Source organism: Stegastes partitus, unplaced genomic scaffold, assembly GCF_000690725.1.
Source record: "Stegastes partitus isolate 25-593 unplaced genomic scaffold, Stegastes_partitus-1.0.2 Scaffold591, whole genome shotgun sequence".
In the NCBI taxonomy this organism is placed as follows: Eukaryota; Metazoa; Chordata; class Actinopteri; family Pomacentridae; genus Stegastes; species Stegastes partitus.
This window is the reverse complement of record NW_007578322.1, coordinates 16,292-34,596: the sequence shown is the minus strand read 5'-3', so window position 1 is coordinate 34,596 and position 18,305 is coordinate 16,292. Positions and strand designations below refer to the sequence as shown.

The following is an 18,305-nucleotide window of genomic DNA, read 5'->3' as shown; positions in this document are numbered from 1 at the left end:
GACACTTCACAGAAAAGCAGCGATCTAATTTCATACGACAGACTAACTGTAAGCAGGTTGCATGTCATGTGGAGCATACTAAAATAAGCATGCATGCTAATAATGCAATAATACAGCGTCAGCAGAGTGACAAGAACAAGGAAACCTTGCACATTTGCTCTCCCCGTAGTCACACCGGATCTATTAAGCGGTTGTTCAGCAAGAGAAAGCACATTCACTTCAGCGTTGTTGTACAATGTAGAACGTTGAAACCATAAAGAAAATCCTGAAATAAGCAGGTTTTTTTGAGTTTTTAATTGACTAGCTAACTGGATTTTGCCCATTTTAAAGTAACTAAAAAGAGTGAATATCTGTTAAAGGACAACTTGCATGCTGGATTTACACTTTATGCTTCATGGAAATGTTCATTTGTGCAGCTGATGTGCAACTTTATGAGACACAGAGGCAGAAATTCAAAAGGAAAACAAAGGCATCCTGAGAAGCCTCCCAAGGGATTTCATTTGCTGCTGCGTCTGCCAGTGTTTGCGGTTATGCAGCTATTTCATCGGCAGACTGTTGACCCCACTGTAGCTCTGGTTAACAAGTGGAGGATATTTTAGTTGTCAGAAAATTCCCAATGCACCTGGCCCACAATTACCGCATGAAGGCTGATGCAGGACACATTTTTTTTCCACGCTCGGGTGCTCGTAATTAAACAATATGGGAACACAGCAGTAAAAATAATGTTTGGAGACGCTCGCTGCTGCAGAATGTTGCCATTAATTGTAAATAATGATAAAACAGTACAGTAAGAAAAGCTGAAAAAGTTTATAATCAGTACATACGATGTCCTGTTTAAATACAGTTTGGACACAGTGAACATTGTGCCCTCGTGTCTCACTCAAACATGTCATTTTCTAATTTTTCAAACTCTGCTCCTACACCGATCCAATTATCCTCCCGCCGAGGCTTTCACCGACTGAAAGCACCGTACGCACAGGCTTTCTAAATCCTACATTTTCCGAGCAGGTATGCCTGATGGGCGACTGTGTGGGAGGTGTGCTCTGCTTCGACGCTTTGTGCTTCAGTAACCACCAGAGGCCTGGCAGCCCCAACAACAGCAGCAGGAACAACAGCACCGAGAGCCTGAAGGTAGGAGCTCGGGGAGAACACCGTGATGCTACACGAGGCTGAGCGGGGACCGTTCACAGCTGCTGAAAGGAAATCTTACTGGCGATACGCAATTGAGCACACAATCGAGATTACATGCCTGCTTTGCACCTTGTTGTCAACAGTGGAGTTAATTACTGCGAGTGCGCGCATGTTCACCCGTGGCAATGTCCTTGTCATCCCCAGTAAACAAGCATATACACAAAATTTAGCTATTTCTATTTTTAGTGAGTTTTTTTTTTCCTGTGCAACACCTCTAGGTAGATGTGGCTTTTATTTATGTCACTGTGGCAGTGTCCTTGATGCTGTGTTTTTCTGCAGTCTCCTACATGAATGCTGTAAATAAGCGACTAGTCACAGTGGAAGTTAATCTTATTTTCAGAGGTTGATTTTCGAGGAATCTGGATTATGCTGATTTTTATTTTTTTTAAGTAGTTCCCGTTGTGTTCATGTCGCATATTCATCATAACATTTGTGCTGCTGAAGAAGCTTATCTTCTGTCCTTCTCCTTCTTCTAATGCATAATCCCCACTTCCTATCTCTGACTCCCTCCTTCCCTTTGCAATTCAAATCACATCTAATAGATTCGGACGCAGTTTTTTTCCCCCCTCCCACGTTCAACTGGGAGAATGCATCAACTTCCATCATATTGTGTGCAGTTTCCTGATGCTGTCGTGACTGCAGGTTTTTTTTTTTTTTTATACCAAGTTCTCCTCCTCCTTTCTCTCAGGATAACTCGGGTCTCCTGGGTGATTCCAGCTCAGGTTTGAGCTCCAGCAAGAGGCTGAGCAAAAGCAACATCGACATCTCAGTGCCCAACGAGGGCCAGGGAGGCCCGCCGCTCAGCCGGAAGCAGAGCGACTCGTACGACGGAGACACTTCGTCCACGGGGCAGCACAGCTTCTTCTCCAGGTGGAGCAGCATGCATGAATAGAACCCACATACAAGAATGATCCATATGATGATGTATAAAGATCTGTTTTAAGCATTTTAAATATATCTTCAGTTAATATTTCTAGTGCGTTAGTATTCGATTGTAGGGGATGTTGTAAATGACCAGGTCGGATCGGTTTTTCAGGTGTAGCTGCTGGATTAGCCAACAAAACAAATAATTACATATATTATATCTTGCTATATCATTACATTTACAGTGAAATAAGGTTTTATTCACATACACAGACTGTGTTTAGGGCCCTTCAGTGTCTCACAGGAGCTTCCTAACCTCTAAAACTAATCTCGCTGCTGTTCACTTTACACCCCACTGCACCTCAGATAACCTAAATCTGATCCAGACGCTGAACTTTATCCCCTAAGAATCTTCTAACCCCTTATACATACTGAGAAAGTCCCAATATACACAACATGCACAGTTAATAAACTGCAAATAAGAAAAGGCTTTGTTAAGCTCCCTATAAACTACAGCTTAGACAGATCAGCAAATAAAATATTGTGACGAGATCTTGCACGACTTCAATGCAAACCAGCATTTTTGTTATTGTTTCACGCACATAGTCATCCTTATACTTTAACACACATTCATGCATTTATACCTACTTTTACACCCACATGCAGCAAAGAAGCACACAAACACATGCATGCATCAAGAGAAAAACCTGAATTGCAATCAGACTCCAACATCAGTGTTTGGTGCACAAAGAGGGAGGCTCATACACAAATGGTGCGAAGGTGCAATCAAACAAATTCACAGTCCACCAAGTCGCCACGTCAATGTGGAAATAATATGTTGGTGCAGAAGTACGTTTAGTGTGAAGTGGGAGAGCCAGAAAAGAAAAAAAATCACTGATCATATAACATTTTTTCTTCATATTTTTTATTTTGAAGAAAAACCTCAAAACATGCATGTTATCGGTGGCGTTTGGCTGCTCTTTGTGGTCCTATATTTCATATTTATTGGTTCTCTTTTAAGCTATTTTATTTTGATTGTACAAGTTTTATATTGTCTTGCTGTTTCGCTGTCTATCTGATAACATGTACGACACTTTAGTCAGGTCAGGTTGTTTTTAATTGTGCCATATAAATTAATTTAATTTGATTAAATATAAATTGATACATACACAGCTCCATGCATCTGGAAATGTAAAAGCAACATCTGGGCTACATTTTGCTATATAACAAAACTCAGTTTAAATAAACGCTACAAAGGAGCAGATCAGACATCAGCGGTGGGTGTCAGAGATTCTGCCTGTTTCTGTCCATCAAGCAGCATTTGTCATTCAGTAATGCCTTTGTAATGGGTTCAAGTGATGACCCAGATGCTACACGTCGGCCTTCATCCAGGTTTTTCTGGAATGTGCCGCCCCGTCTCGCCCCTGCTTTTTATCAATATTTGCAGCTTGACTGGCCTGCCTGCCTACCTGTCTCTGCTGGACTATAAATAGCCTGTTTGTGCCAGTGCCAGCCACTTTGCGAGGGAAACCGAGCACTGCGGGTGAATTTAGCTGGGTCGGAGGGGGCTGGAGAGGGCCAAGGGCGGGTGTGGGGGGGGGGTTACAACTGCCATGTTGACTCATTTCAAACAACCAGTGTTCCCATCCTGAATCACACGCTCTACTCGGCTTAGTCGGCGAAGATAGGATCCCATCAATTCACAGCTGTGCCACACAGTTCAGGAGGGTGCACCTCTCACCTCTCACTTCTCGTTACAGTCCCGATTAAGCTCGAGCTCGGCTGTGTTGGACGGTAACCTCTACTCCTGGGTGTGCTCTTTTCCTCTGCAAATCCCAGTGGATATTCCCAGTCACCAGGAGGGCTTATTAAATCTCCTTTTTCGCAGCCTTCCCATCAGAATCCCCTCTCAGACAGCTTTCAATTTCCAATTCTACATGTTTCCTCATGAACCTTGGTCTGCTTTGGATCTGATTGCAAATTGCCCTTGAGATCAGGTGTGAATTTTTATAACTCTGCACTTGTGAAATCCTGGGAAGGTGTTCTCAGTGCAGCAAGTGCAAATGCATTTTACATTACTTCATTTTCTCCAATTTGGTTTTAGCTACAGAGAGTCATCGATGCTAATACAGACAGTAAGAGAACTAATTTCTTAGGTGAAGAAAAACACTTAAACATCTAAATGCACATAAATGTGTCAGCATGTACAGATTTATTTAGACTAAAATGCACGGGGGAAAAAGATTATGTATGTTACAGCTACTAACTAATGCTTAGGCAGGATTCTAGTAGCAACACTTAAGCTTAATATGGAGGCATCATCTATCGGTTGCTGCTGCAGTGAAAGGCTCGAGCTCATTATGTCTCATATAAACATGTCAACCATTTACAGAAGTGGAGAACATGCACATGAAAATCATCCCTACGGCACAATAAGCAACACCCAATGAATCATAAACAAATCCTGGCGCTGTTTTCTTGGAATACAGCAGATATTAGGAGGATGTTTTGCTGCAGTATCAAACAGGTGAACAACTAAAAAAAACTAAAGCGGCCGCGTTATCAGAGACAAAACGAAAAACAAAACAGAAAAGCAATCAAAGCACTATTGATTTGGCTTTTAAAGATGGCTGGAGACTGTTTGCTAATCCTTCCTCCCTGCGTAGGACTTAATGGGGAAATGTCAGCTCTCGACTCGGCAGACGCGTCTCGTCAGTCGGCAGCAGTGAGGGGTTTGTGCCGTTCAAACAGCTGTAAGGGCGAAGCAGCCTGAGCGGAGTGAAGAGCTGCTCGGGCTGAGTCATAAAGGCCTGCTGCTGACTACGACCCCTGAATGTTAAAACAAGCCAGCCTGCGTTTGAATCAGGACAAAGCAAAGGGATCGCTGACTCATCCGGGTGTCAAGACCGAGACAGTTTCCTTTTTAAGTTCAGCATACATATTATTGACATTTAGAATTGCACATTATCCCTACTTTTCTTTAAAATAGTGCTTTTTAAACCACAATCCTGTAGCATGGACATTCTCTTCTTCTGTTTTCATTACTTACATTGTCATATTCTTCATAGAAAGCAGTGATACAAAAAACACAATGCAACACAAATGTACTTCCCGTGGCACAATCAAATGAGTCTAACATGTCCACTTGTAATTCAGGTACATCCCAGTCATATACAGTGCTTAACAAATGTATTAGACCACCACCCAATGTAAGGTTTATGCCACAGCTACCCTAAATTACCAGCACTGGTAATTACCAAAACATTTTTTTATGTTTCTGTAACGGTTAATACACCGGTATGTAGAAGCTCTTGAACCAAAATTATATTTTTTATGCTAAAATATAAATATTATTGTTATCCAAATCCAAATTTACTGTTTTACAAAAAAAAAATAATAAAAAAGGACATTATTATTTCTTGATCAAGATGTCAAATTACCGCCATTTACTTGCATTCCTGAACAGAAAAATTACTTTTAGTGGTTGAATGTTATGCTTCAATAATTTCTGACTTCTCAGAGGTGGCTCAGATTTGGGTATAAAAAGGTGAATTCAGTTTGAAATTTCTCATTCTTGTTCAAAACGGTAAAACGTCGAGAGCTGAGTGCACATTAAAGCACTTCATGATGCTGAATGGTATATAGATATATATATATACATATACTATATATATATATAGCGATTAACAAATTAGATAGGTGGTCTAATAAATTTTTATTGCAGATTCAGTAATCACTTCCATAAAATGTTCATGTGCCTTCCAGCACACGCTGCCTTGGCTCCTCTGGCTTCACAGTTGCCATCCAATTTAGAAAAAAAAAACAAAAACAACAGTGAATTAGCATCTGTGAGCATGAAGACAGCCAACGGATGGCATATGTCTCAGAGAGCAGACAAAAACAGACCTTTGTGCTGGTAGCCCACAGCAGCAGGCAGTCAATAGGAAAACAAAGCAGCATAGAGTCAATTAAAGCAACATGTTGTGTTTTGTGTCCATGTCTGATTTCCAGTTTGATGAAGGAGAGTGTGGAGGTACGTGGAGGCAGCAGCACCAGTCTGGTGTTGAATCCGGGCAAGTTTGACTTTGAGGTGTCAGATTGCTTCCTGCTGGGCTGTCCGCTGGGCCTGGTGTTGGCCATGAGACGCACCGTGCTGCCCGCCGTTCAGGGTAAGAACCTGACACATGTAAAGCCTTTACATCGACTATAAAACGTATTCATCCCTCTTGAAAGTTTTTCAACACTGAATCTTGGTTAATGTACTTTGGCTTAGAATTTACCTGAAAAGACTCTTTAATGTGAAAGTAAAAACAGATTTGTACAATTTAATGTCATTTACTTTAAAATATAAAGTGACTGCATAAGTATTCACCCCTGTGGCCATAATGACAGCATTGGACCTGTGTGGATTGATCTCAGTTAGCCTTGCACATCTAGACACTTCAGTTTTTACACAGTTTTTCCACTGAAGCATCAAAAAAGCCAATTTCTACTGACCATGATTCAATGTCGAAAAGCAATAAAAGGGGAAAGCCTCCAAGTGCTACTTTTTGTACTCACTGTACAGCAACGTGCCCTCACAGATACAAAGAAAACATTTGTTTTGATGTTTTTCTGATTTTTTACCCGATAGTCTGCTCATTTAAAATTCACTTTGAACTTTACTAAACTCATAAGAAAGACAACAAATTACATCTAACTGATAGTCTGAAGTTTCAAATACGGCTGCAATGTGACACTGTTGGATGATCTCGTCATGTTCCTGGTTTTATTGGTTTTCTGTGAAAAGACTTTTTAACAGGGTCAGGCTGGTTTAAGCAGATTTTCTCTCTGAATTTATCACTCTGCTTTTCTGAAGGTTGTTTTTTTTGCTGGTTCAGGAAGAAAAAGGAAAGTTTTTTTTTTTGTACCCTACTTCTATTCCTCAGCGCAGTAAACTGTAAACAAGGTCATCTGATGGTGAGCACAGATCAGAGTCGGAGTTATTTATCTTCACCTGGAGTTTTGTTTTAGATCTGACTCAGCTACTCTTCAGACTAAAATCCCTGCTTGCCTTCCTAACCAGTTTTTGCTTGTCTGTTGTGTTTTCTGACCCTCAGTGAGCCAGCTTCATCCGGCCTGTTCTCAGATTTTCAACCTGTTTTACCCCTCGGATCCTTCAGCCTCCAGACTGGAGCCGCTGCTGCAGCCTCTCTTCCACAAGTTGCCCCCGTTCGCTGTGCCGCGCTACCAGCGCTACCCTCTCGGCGATGGACGCTCAATGCTCATAGGTAGGACGGTGATTAGATCCTTAAAAAATGTATTTATTCGTCAGGGGTAGGTGCTTCTCCTTAATATTTAATCTCTTAATCCATTTTCCGGTGTAATTGTGTTGCCATATTAATAACCTTTGCATTTCAAAGCAGGTGTGAAACCTTTAAGGAATTCTCTAAGTGGGACCAGATCACAGTGTGACTTAGTAATGTGAATTTTGACAGGCTCACATGTCCACAGATATGGATGCAGGGACGCACATAGTCTCGATTCCATCTTTGTGTGTTTTTGTCCTGCGGAGGCTGAACTAAAATTTGCCCCCGAAGCGTAAAGTTTGAAGTAATTATACTTGATCTTCTTGTGGTGCAGTACCTTTAGCCTGACACCGCTCTCTGCGGATCAGGCACAGTATGTGAGATATAAGTCTGCTCGATGTGGCACAGTACTACTATAATCCCCCTAGAAGGCTTGGTTGTAGAGCGTGAGCCCTGAATGAGCCACAGATTTATTTGAAGCATGTTTTAGCCCACTTTTGGGGCATCGAGACTCGCTCTAAACAGCAGTTATGATGCATCGCCTGGTTCCCCTGCCTCTCTATCCACCTACTTCACCGAGAGAAAGTAGGGCAAGGACTGATCGCTTTTACTAACAGCCTACGAGCATGAACCTCAGATATGAAGATAAAGCTTTGTGGTTTGGTGCAAGGCCTTTAAAAATTTAAAAGCATTTTACTCAATATGCAGTCATTAGAAATATGATTAACTAAATGGAGATTCATCAAATATGCTCTCTGGGCGATGTAGAAGATTTATTGTGCTTTCAACTATCCTGTTTGCTGGGATCCCTGTGATAGTTTTAGTAGAATAAGAACAGAAATGATTAAACAGAATATTTAAACACTGACATGTACAGAGTTTGAGGCTCGGAGATAAAGGAAGAAGGCTTTTATTAGGATTAAAAGATTGCTGCAGAAGCGCTGTCTTTGTTTTTCTTTCACTTTATTTGAGATTTTGAGCAAATTTTACTTGATTGTCTTGCTTTTTAAAATAAAAATCAACTGAAATGATCACGACACTTTATATATATGGTGATAACTTTGTGCAAGTCACGATGATAATCTAAATAGGTTTGGTGTTTTGTCAGATGCCTGAAAACTAAATATATTCATAAACTGTAACAAACACGAACTCTCTATTAAAAAAAACACACAAAACACTCGACGAGCCAATTTGAAGTCATAGAGGAGATCCATCTAATATCATTTTATGTCATAAAAATGTTTTTCTCCCTCATGGCCAAAAGCACAGCCCCATTAGAACAACCACAATAATCATTAGATCACAACGGAAATGTTCATCCACGCAAACTGGCACAGCTGAGGAAGTCCCAACCTAATATTCCACTGTATGCTCAAGCATCTCTGGACTTTATGAAACAGGCAGCAGAATTCTCTAATCTACTTTAATGAATAAAATAATTAATATTGGTTGATTCTGGTACATGCAATTCAGAAAAGAACCCCGATGGAGAACACACAGCACGTGGCTGGAAGGAGTAGAGGCCATAAATAAAGAAAACTAATCCTAAAGCAAACTGAATCCAAAAGACACGTCGAGCCGAACAGATGAAGGAAGCACGAGTAGTAAACAGGAAGGTGAACTGGCAACTGCAAGAGGAAGAAACACGATTATATATACATGTATACATATATATATATACACCCACACACACACACACACACACACACACACACACACACAGAGGGGCTGATTCAGAGGCGAGACGCAAAGAAAACAGAGGGCTTGTACTACGAAGCAAGATTAATGTTTCAATGTGGTTTGCTGAACGTGTAGTCAGCGTTTTCCGTGTCACAAAGGTGGCTCTCTTTTAACTTGCTAGATCGCCATGGGAACTGATGCTGCCTAGCTAATCTGCTCTGGTTCTGTTCAGAGTTTGGGATTCTGACGTCATTCCCTGTAAGTGATGCAGATTCTCAGCTGTGGGAATATGTTGCATCTGCAAACCTGTTGAGCTGTGCGTTCCCACTGAAAGAAACCATGCTGGTAAATGGTTCCATAATGGTTCCATAATGGTGCCATTATGGTAAATGGTCCACACTGATATGGCACTTTTTGAACCTGGGTATTACAAAGCGCTTTACAGTGTGTTTCTTGTTCACACACAGTCACACACGAATGCAAGGTGCTCAGCAACCATTTGAAACAACTTGGTGTTGCGCTCAGCGGACAAGCTGTTCTTCCACCTGAGCCATGGCCACCCCGGGTTACCACGGGAACCAACAAGCATTCAGCTGGGCTTTCAGGAAATACATTAATATGTTTTTGTGCTTGGTCCTGATTTGCTGATAGTGCCGTTAATACAACAGAGATTAGAATGTTTTAGTCTATAGTTATCTATGGACATTCAATCAATTGCATACAATTTTACTTTAATTAAAAATAAATGGAGTCCCACATGCCTTTCATCATGGGTCACTGTCAGACCTAAATGCACTTATTGAGTTTCATGTTTAAAAGAATTTAAATGTTTGAGAGTTCTAATGTGCAGCTGCCACGCTAGAAGTCAGCAGCTGGACTGAGAGTGGAAATCTCTTGGATCATTTGCTGTAACAGCATTTTTGACTTTAATACTGTTATATTCTTCATAGCTCTCATTTCCAGCAACCTGTTCCTCTTGACTGAAGTAGGTGACACGCCGTCAGTTCATTTTGTGCAGAAGAGTTAAATGAGGCATCAAATACCCCCTTTTTTATGTGAGCGTGCACAGAGTCGTATAAAGAAAATCCAGTTAATAAATAAAGTTGATAACCACCACTGTGATGTCTGTTATATCCGATTGGGGTTTAGGGTTTTCTCAAGCCAGCTTACACAAATAAAGTCTGGCTATGTCGAACTTACAATACACAAAGAGAGGTATCAGAGACAGCTTCCAAACATGGTATAACTGAAAAAGGATAGAAAACATACAAACGGACAAACAGGGAGAAACACAAGAGGTGATTTTAGAAAATAAAAACCGAAACCCTCAAACCATGACAGATTATCTGTAAGCAGAGTTGAATTTTCCCCTCATGGTCACAGTACTCAGCCAGAAGGGCACTCAGAGAGCTCAGACCTCCACCAAGGCCAAGGCTCGATCTCACAGTTTTAGAGAATGTGATCTGGACCCGCATCAAAATTTAATGGGTTCTTCCTTTGCCCTTGCTCCACCTTTCCACCAAGTTTCATGAAATTCAGCTAGTTGCTGTGTAATCTTGCAGACAGGGAAACCAACAGAAAGATAAACGAATGATGCTGGAAAAAACATCAGGAATGAAGTTTGAAAAAAGCTGTTACATACAGTTTTATAATGGAAATCTGTCTTCCCACTGTTGTACCAATCTTTAATACATCAGCTTCTCTCAGCTTATTTGTTGTTTAAACACAGAACCTATGTTGTGTTTCACTCCTATGGGACTGCTGTACAAAGAACATTGGACACATGTCTGTTTTTACCAGCGTTGCCCAAGCTGTTTTTTTAATTTATTTTTTAAATTAACTCAATCATGTTCAGTCAGTCACGAATCTTGACGCCTCTTTAAGCCGCGGTGCCGATAAAGGCGATGGAGTGTAGAGGCAGACACGCAGCACCGGCTTGCAGCTACAGCGGGTTTTAATAATGGTTCTGCATCACTGTTCCATTGATCGAGGCTTGGATGCTGTCAAATTACGTGTTAAATTAAAAACCACAGACAGGTGCAGACACAGACGCACGGAAGAAACAGCGGCGCACATTTCCTGTGCTGTAATATGGTAATTTGCTGGCATGAAGGCACGGGGAGCCAGTCAGATAAGGCTCCCGCGGGTACGACTTTGACATCCGCAGCCGTCAACAGTGGAGCTTTTACGATGACGAATGCTGCTAATATGGAGAGAATAAGGCCCCTTCCTATTGATTTCCAAGCCGTGGTCCAATGGGAAATATGATCACCCAAGACAGCAAATACGCATGGAATTATTGTAACTTTCCTCAGCATTGATCGCATGGCTAATGGTGTTTACATGTAAAGATGGCGGCATGCTTTTTTTTTTTTTTGCTCAATGTGACGTTATTTGCTATTAAGAGTGGAGAGCGTGGCGAGGACCGGAGGGGACGAGTTAGAAAGTCTCTATTTGTTACAAAGACGTTTCAAGGCCAATCATACTCCCTCACTTTATGAATGCTCTGCTCATCCTTTCCTTTAACCACTGTCATCAGCTGTTTCACTCTCCCCTGCCGCATGCTTAAATAATAATCATTCTGTGTCCATACTTGTCATTTAATGGAACTCGTGTGTGCACTCTAATTGCGTTCTTCGTAGACTTTTCTTCACATTAGCATGCACATGCTTGGCCTTTTATTCTCCCCATTATTTTGTGTGTCTGTCTTTAGCCCCGTCTTGCCTCCTCTAACCCTCACAGATTTTCGATGCTCCTCTTTTTTCCCAGAACACATCCTCAGAAATATTGCGCGTTTCAGATAATGTGCCAGAGTCCCTCTTTCTCTCCTCCCTGAGTCTCTCTGCTCATTGTGCTGTGAAAGAAAGGCAGAGCTGTGCCGACTGGAAGGGAATAAGACTCCTTTGAGAGGTTTGGGGCAGGGCTCATTAATGATAACAGATTGTGCAGTGTGTTGGTGTGTGTGTGTGTGCATGAGCATGCATTCCTATTACAGGTATAATTGGTGGAATTACTGTAGTCAGTATGCAGTGTATACAGTATATATAAGGGCTGTATTTTCAGTATGTATATGGATCCATACAAATTGCCATCGAGACACTTAATTCTACTGCAGCATAACTACACTTGAAGGTTTAAAGGTTCAAGGCCCCCCCACCTATCCAGTGATATACAATAATCATACATTTATTAAATACTGCTGCTAACAACCAGTGACACAACAGCACAATAAACTTGACCTACAAGGAGAATATGCGAATAAGTACATGAATGCAAGACTGAAGTTTGGCAATGAAAGTAAGCCACAGGTGAGCAAGCTGAATGAGAGCAGTGATGGATTTGGAATTACTTTGGATTTGAGAAGCCAATTTTAATTTCCAGATTCATCCCTTTGGCAGAAAGAAAGGCCGTGTTACCTGCCAGTCCGTGAAATAGTTGCTTAATAAGTGCGGCGTTGCAGGAGAGGGAGAAAGAGGTTCTTGCAGCTGTGGTGTGGAAAAAGGCAGCTGGTTGAGTTTGGTTCGGGAACGCAGAGACAGAATGGGGACTGAGAGAAAGAAAAACTGGGGCTTGAAGAAAGGGGGGAAAAAAAGCCACCACGCCACTTTAACAAAGGAAATGTACCGCGACTTGCATTCCAGTGGCAGCCGTGTGAAGCAAAATTCTGATCGGCATTTCACCAGTCTATGCTTATTTCCAGTGATGGTGTTAAAGTTGAAGCTTCCTTCTTCTGTCGCTGAGAGGTCAGAGGTCAAATACCTTTAGAACCCAACTTTGAGATCATGGCTTAAATATACAAATCTGGCTGTTAAGTACCTACAAAGAATAACGACATGACATCCTGATAGACTGAGTCATTTAGTAAATATTAATAAATTCTACTATCAGTACGAATACAAGCACATACGTTCACCAGTAAGACTTTTGGAGCATATATGCTTGAGACAAAAAGCCTGTCTCTGAGAACAGGTGAAGGGAACAGATTGAAGAGTTTTAGTGTCTCTTGTGAACATAAAAGGAAGCAGGACATGTTTGTTTAATACTGGTCCTGCAGAACAACAGATTGTTCAGGATTATCGAGTCCAGATTTCTTTGATTTTGGGTTTAAACATTGCAGTTTATTCTGATGTATAAAATTCAAACTGTTGGAGAAGCAGAGAGTTTGGAGTTTAGTTCAACAGGCAGCTCCTGTGCCCTTGAGAGGTTTGTTGAGACTCAGATCTGACACCTTGAAAGCTTATTGTTTCCTTTGGGTGCTAAGATACGTCTCCTGTTGTCTCCAAGAGGTCATTGAATTGTCCTCCGATTGTCAACATCCATCTGTTTCATCACCGGGTGCCGGTAAAGAAGGTTTCACATGAATAGAAGTCTTTGTTGGTTTTCTTTCCAGAGTGACTCAAGTGGAGTCATATTCACATTTCGAATTGTGAGAAAGAGTCTTGGTGGTTGTTGAGTGGTTTATGGGATGCATCGTACAATAATTAACCTGCTTCTCTGCTTCCTAGAAGGTTATACAATCCAGAACCAGAAAGAGAATCTCGATCTTTCACCATCAGTTCCCAATCCAGTTATTTCTTGAAATCCACTCACTTTCATAAAAATCAATTTTTTTAACCTCACAGAAGCCTGTAAAAACTCAATGATCTAACCACTACACCTCAGTATTGGATAAGTACTCCAGAGTATCCAGAAGTAGTTCTTCATAAAAACGCATCTGTCGCTTTCCAAGGCAGCTGTGAAAATAGAGCCTCTAAAATGTGACCGCATTTTCTGCCAATAACTTTTAATTAATCAAATTAGGGAGTACAATCAGATATCAGATAACTGCAAATAAGGTTCTTCCTCTTAATTTTTAAATCAAATGACAGATTATAATGAAATTACAGGGATATCAAATCGATATAAGTTCCTAAATTTGAGACACCTGAGATTGGAGAGTGGCAAACGTTGCATTGTACGTCATGAGTAATACAACTTTTTTTTTTAGATGTACGTCAATACCTAACAACAATCCATCCAATAGCTTGTGTAATTTAGCGTAAGTCCTACAAGGTTGTTTGGAAAAGGACCCAAATACAGACATCAGAGGCAGGTACTAAAAAAAAAAAAAAAAAGCCAAAAGGCGAGCTTTAATCAAAGAAGGGCTGGTACAAAAGAAACTAAAGCCCAGATAAATCAACAGCACAGGGAGCTGGCAACGATCCAAAAAGGGGGTAACAAAAAGAAGGGAACAAAGTAAGCCGGAGTAACACGAAAAAAGGTTCAAAAGAACTCGTGTACAAATCAGACGGAGGAGAAAAACACAAGCAAAACCAGGCAGGTAAGCACAAGGAAGGAAATAAGATGAACTTGCAGCTAAAGAGGGAAACACAAGACTATTTATACACAAAGAAATACAGCACAGGTGATACACGACTCAGGTGAAACTAGTAAGAGCAATCAAAAGAGGAGGGAAACAGACAAAGGGAGGAGGTAAAGCAACTAGAGGCATTAGAAGAGAGAGAATTAAAAAAATAAAATAAAACAAGAAACAAAAACTACAGCAACTTAAATTTTACTTAAACAGTATAACAAAAGACAAAAATGTTCGTCCCTACTTTAACTCTGTCTTACACACTTTTGTAACTACATCACTTCAGATGTTACATTGATTTAGCCATTAATGATTTATTAGACTTACTGTTCTCCAATTAGTTACTATTAATTACTCGATTTCTGTTTTGCAAATGACTTGAGCTAACACCCTTCTTTAATTGTCAAAAACTCTGGGACAGCTTTTTGGGTAGAAGCACTCAGTTTGCATGTCACAATCTTGGCATTTTATCTCTGAAATGATCCCACACTTTGGATTTCCCGCTCCACCTATCTAATTAATTCAATCACTGCAGGGAGCAGCCACGTCGACTAAGACTCCCTTCATCAACCAACACTTGTCGATTCTCAGGGGGCAGCCCGACAGATTTATGTTCCCACATCATGAGCAACACAAGCACACACACCAGCAAACTAACTGACATTTACTCCCTTTTCTCAGTATACGGTACCCTAGTTTGATCTAGATTCATATTTTAATACAAAGATATTCACAAGCAGACATGTTGCACAGAAAAGCTGTCTGATGACGCTGGTAGGTGCAGTATGTGTGAGATTCCATCATCCACCATCCAGAACAGTCCACCTAATATGGATTGTTTCTGCCTCACGTCTGAGAGAAGCGGTGGTTAATCTGTATTCTGCTGCGGTGGCTCATCCTTCACACACCAACATGTGTGCAACATGTGTCTGTATCTGAGGGTTTATTTATAACCAGCCCTGCAGTCAGCAGAGAAAAGCTGAAGCCACGAATAACTGGCTGCTTCATGAACCAAAATGACTCTTCTGTGTGATAAATGTGACACATATTCATACAAACTGATGGATTTATACATTTTTTTAAACTCATATTGAATTCAGGCAGGTGCACACACCATCCAGGAGTAGTGGTACTGTCTGTAATGCTAATGTTTGTGTGTGGTAGAAGCGATGTAAACACGGACAGAGGAAGCTGTGGAGAATCTGTTATTTCCAGGGATGCAGCCGAATCCTCTCCCATAAAACCTAATGCGATCTCATTAACATTTGCAGGCAAGAAGATGCTCTCGTTTCATCTCGGCTCCCTGTTTCGGCTCCAGGTTACATCCACTCCATCACATCTCACTGGACTGATACGCATGATGATTAAATGACATTCTGCCGAAGTGGGGTCATCTGCGTCTCCTCGTGTTTGTGACATACATACAAATATATGGATTGCATCCCATTCGACTGTTTGGCAGAACATTAATTGGCTTACAGGGTCATCATTTTCATCTTTGCACACACAGCGAGGTACAATGGTGGAGTCATTCAGACATGAGTCAAGCCATTCCCACTTACATAATAGAGCCGCTGCAAAATACTGGGCCAGGCTAACAGGATAATGAGTACTCTCCAGAGTCTGATTGAAAAACACTTTGAGCTTCATAATACAGGTAGAAGAAGGAAACAGTATGTGTGGGGGAGATCTCAAAGAAAGAGATAGGCCTTCTACAGTAGCTGCGTTGTTTGGCTTCCTGCTGTTCTGCTATGTTCGCTGCTACTGCTAGACAGAATTTGTATTACAAGCCGGTTCCTTTTGTCCCTGGGATGTGTTGCAGGTTTTAAGAAAGATGTGCTATTGAACTGAGCGGGTAGACACTTGCCTCTCCACCGATTAAATTATTGATGAAATATGCTACATCCAGGCTCTGTGACACGGGGAATAACAACTGGATCCATGATGTCTAGCGAAACCACATCTCCAGGGAAAATTCTCATTTTCTCATTATACAGTATTATCACAGAACAAATAGGAGAAAAGCTGCGGAGAGATTTGCCGGTGGGAGAGAAGAACCCAACCTGATAAATTATTCTACTTGTCAGCAGGAGCCCAAGAGCAAGGCGCCTTTTTTCGGACTCCCAAAGCCAATACGAAATACAAAACCAATAAATTTGCAGTTCCGTGAAGAGCAGAAGCAGCCTCTCGACTATCATTGTTCTCCTGCTTAGCGCTTGTCTGCGGTTTTCCTTGATACAACACAAAGCAAGTCGATACACGATGAGAAGTTACCTTATTAGGCAAATAACAGCATTGATTTAAAGATTCAGGCCAGTCAGTTGCTGTGTAATCAAAGCATTTCCCTCCTTCTTTCCTGTCTGTTTGTCCTTGCCTTTGTCTTTTTTCTCCTCCTCCTTCCCCAGGCGAGAGCATCCAAGGCCATCCGAATGTGTTTTTGGAAGGTGAGCAGTCTCATGGAGGTTCGGCTTCCCAGCAGTCCTTTGAGACGAAGACCGAAGGTGGAGACGAGGGAGGCCGCAGAGCCAGCGTGACCAGTGTGGAAAGCGAAATGTCGATTTGCTCCATGGGCCAACTGGGAAACACCATCACTAACAGTGAGTAGGAGGGAAACACAGATCGAAAAAAAACACTCTGCCGTCTTTGATTTATCTCCTGGACACAAATTTTGGGCTGATGAGGTTTCACAGCTTGTAAGTTGCCCTCAGATGTCCACGCGTTTCTGTGTGTTTATGCTTCAGTTTCCAGTAGCTGGTGGGGCTCCAAGAGGCTGGATTATGCTCTGTACTGCCCTGATGTGCTGACCGCATTCCCAACAGTGGCTCTGCCGCACCTTTTTCACGCCTCCTACTGGGAGTCCACTGATGTAGCAGCTTTTGTTCTCCGGCAGGTAGGAGAGTCTTGCTGATGGCTTTATTGCCTTTTCCCCAGCACGCTTCACGAACTGGGAGAAGTATCCTCTGCACAATTACTGCATAAATACAAAACCTTGATTAAATTACCATACTATGGATTGTTCTCTGGGTTTGATTAGTACAACTAGTGTTATGTGAAGGCCGGATCAGAATGTAAATTCACAACAAAACAGTTTGCAGGTTACAGAAAGTAAAAAAGATTCTATGAACTCACGTACACATTAAGTCTGTTGTTTAGATCTTAAGCTTGCATATTGACTCTGTTTTCCCTGATGTATCAGCTGTGTTCTGCTCCACATCCACATTGTTGTAGCACAGTGTTACATCCAAATAAGAGCAGCAGGAAGCCATTTACTGTCACTCCATCATCCACTGACCTCTTTGCGAGCTTGTATAACACTGTATAACATAACAACACCACCAGCAAGACATTTGTAGGAGGTAATAAAAGTGGATACAGAGGCACTGCAAACATTCTTTTTTTTCCTCGTCTTAATATTAACTGGGGAGTTTTTAGAATCTTGCGTTGGCATTTCTTGGAAGGCGGTTGAATGAATTCATAATCTGGTGCTGACATAAGAAGATATGCTAGTAATCCAAAGGGCAAGGGAACTTTATTAATACAGCACATTTCATACAACGAGTAATGCCAAATGCTTTCCATAACTTGATTTAAAGAGCTCATATTGTGCTGTTTGGGTTTTCCCCTTTGTGATAGCTTTTTTTGTGCAATGAAAAGATCTGCAAACTGCCAAAGACCAAAGTCCATGCTCTAGAGAGTTATCCTCTGCCACATAAAGCCTGCTCCTTACCTGCTTGAAATGCCTGGTTTGAAGTCCAGGCTTTTCTTCTGCTACTTATTGACATCACCGTGTAACACATTTGCAGAATAGAATAGAATAGAATAGAATAGAATAGAATAGAATAGAATAGAATAGAATGGAATAGAATAGAATAGAATAGAATAGAATATGCTTTACTCATCCCAGACCTGGGAAATTATGGTAAACA

General features: G+C 41.3%; 1 protein-coding gene across 1 annotated transcript in view; it reads left to right on the top strand.

The window, feature by feature from the left end:
* Positions 1–18,305, top strand: part of LOC103362648 (membrane-associated phosphatidylinositol transfer protein 3) — a 108,449-nt gene that overhangs the window by 79,321 nt on the left and 10,823 nt on the right. The window contains exons 7-12 of the mRNA XM_008289056.1: positions 1,009–1,131; positions 1,880–2,061; positions 6,067–6,224; positions 7,155–7,325; positions 16,785–16,976; positions 17,121–17,269. Of these exons, the coding sequence (XP_008287278.1) occupies positions 1,009–1,131; positions 1,880–2,061; positions 6,067–6,224; positions 7,155–7,325; positions 16,785–16,976; positions 17,121–17,269 (975 nt within the window). The remainder of the gene's footprint in view (positions 1–1,008; positions 1,132–1,879; positions 2,062–6,066; positions 6,225–7,154; positions 7,326–16,784; positions 16,977–17,120; positions 17,270–18,305) is intronic.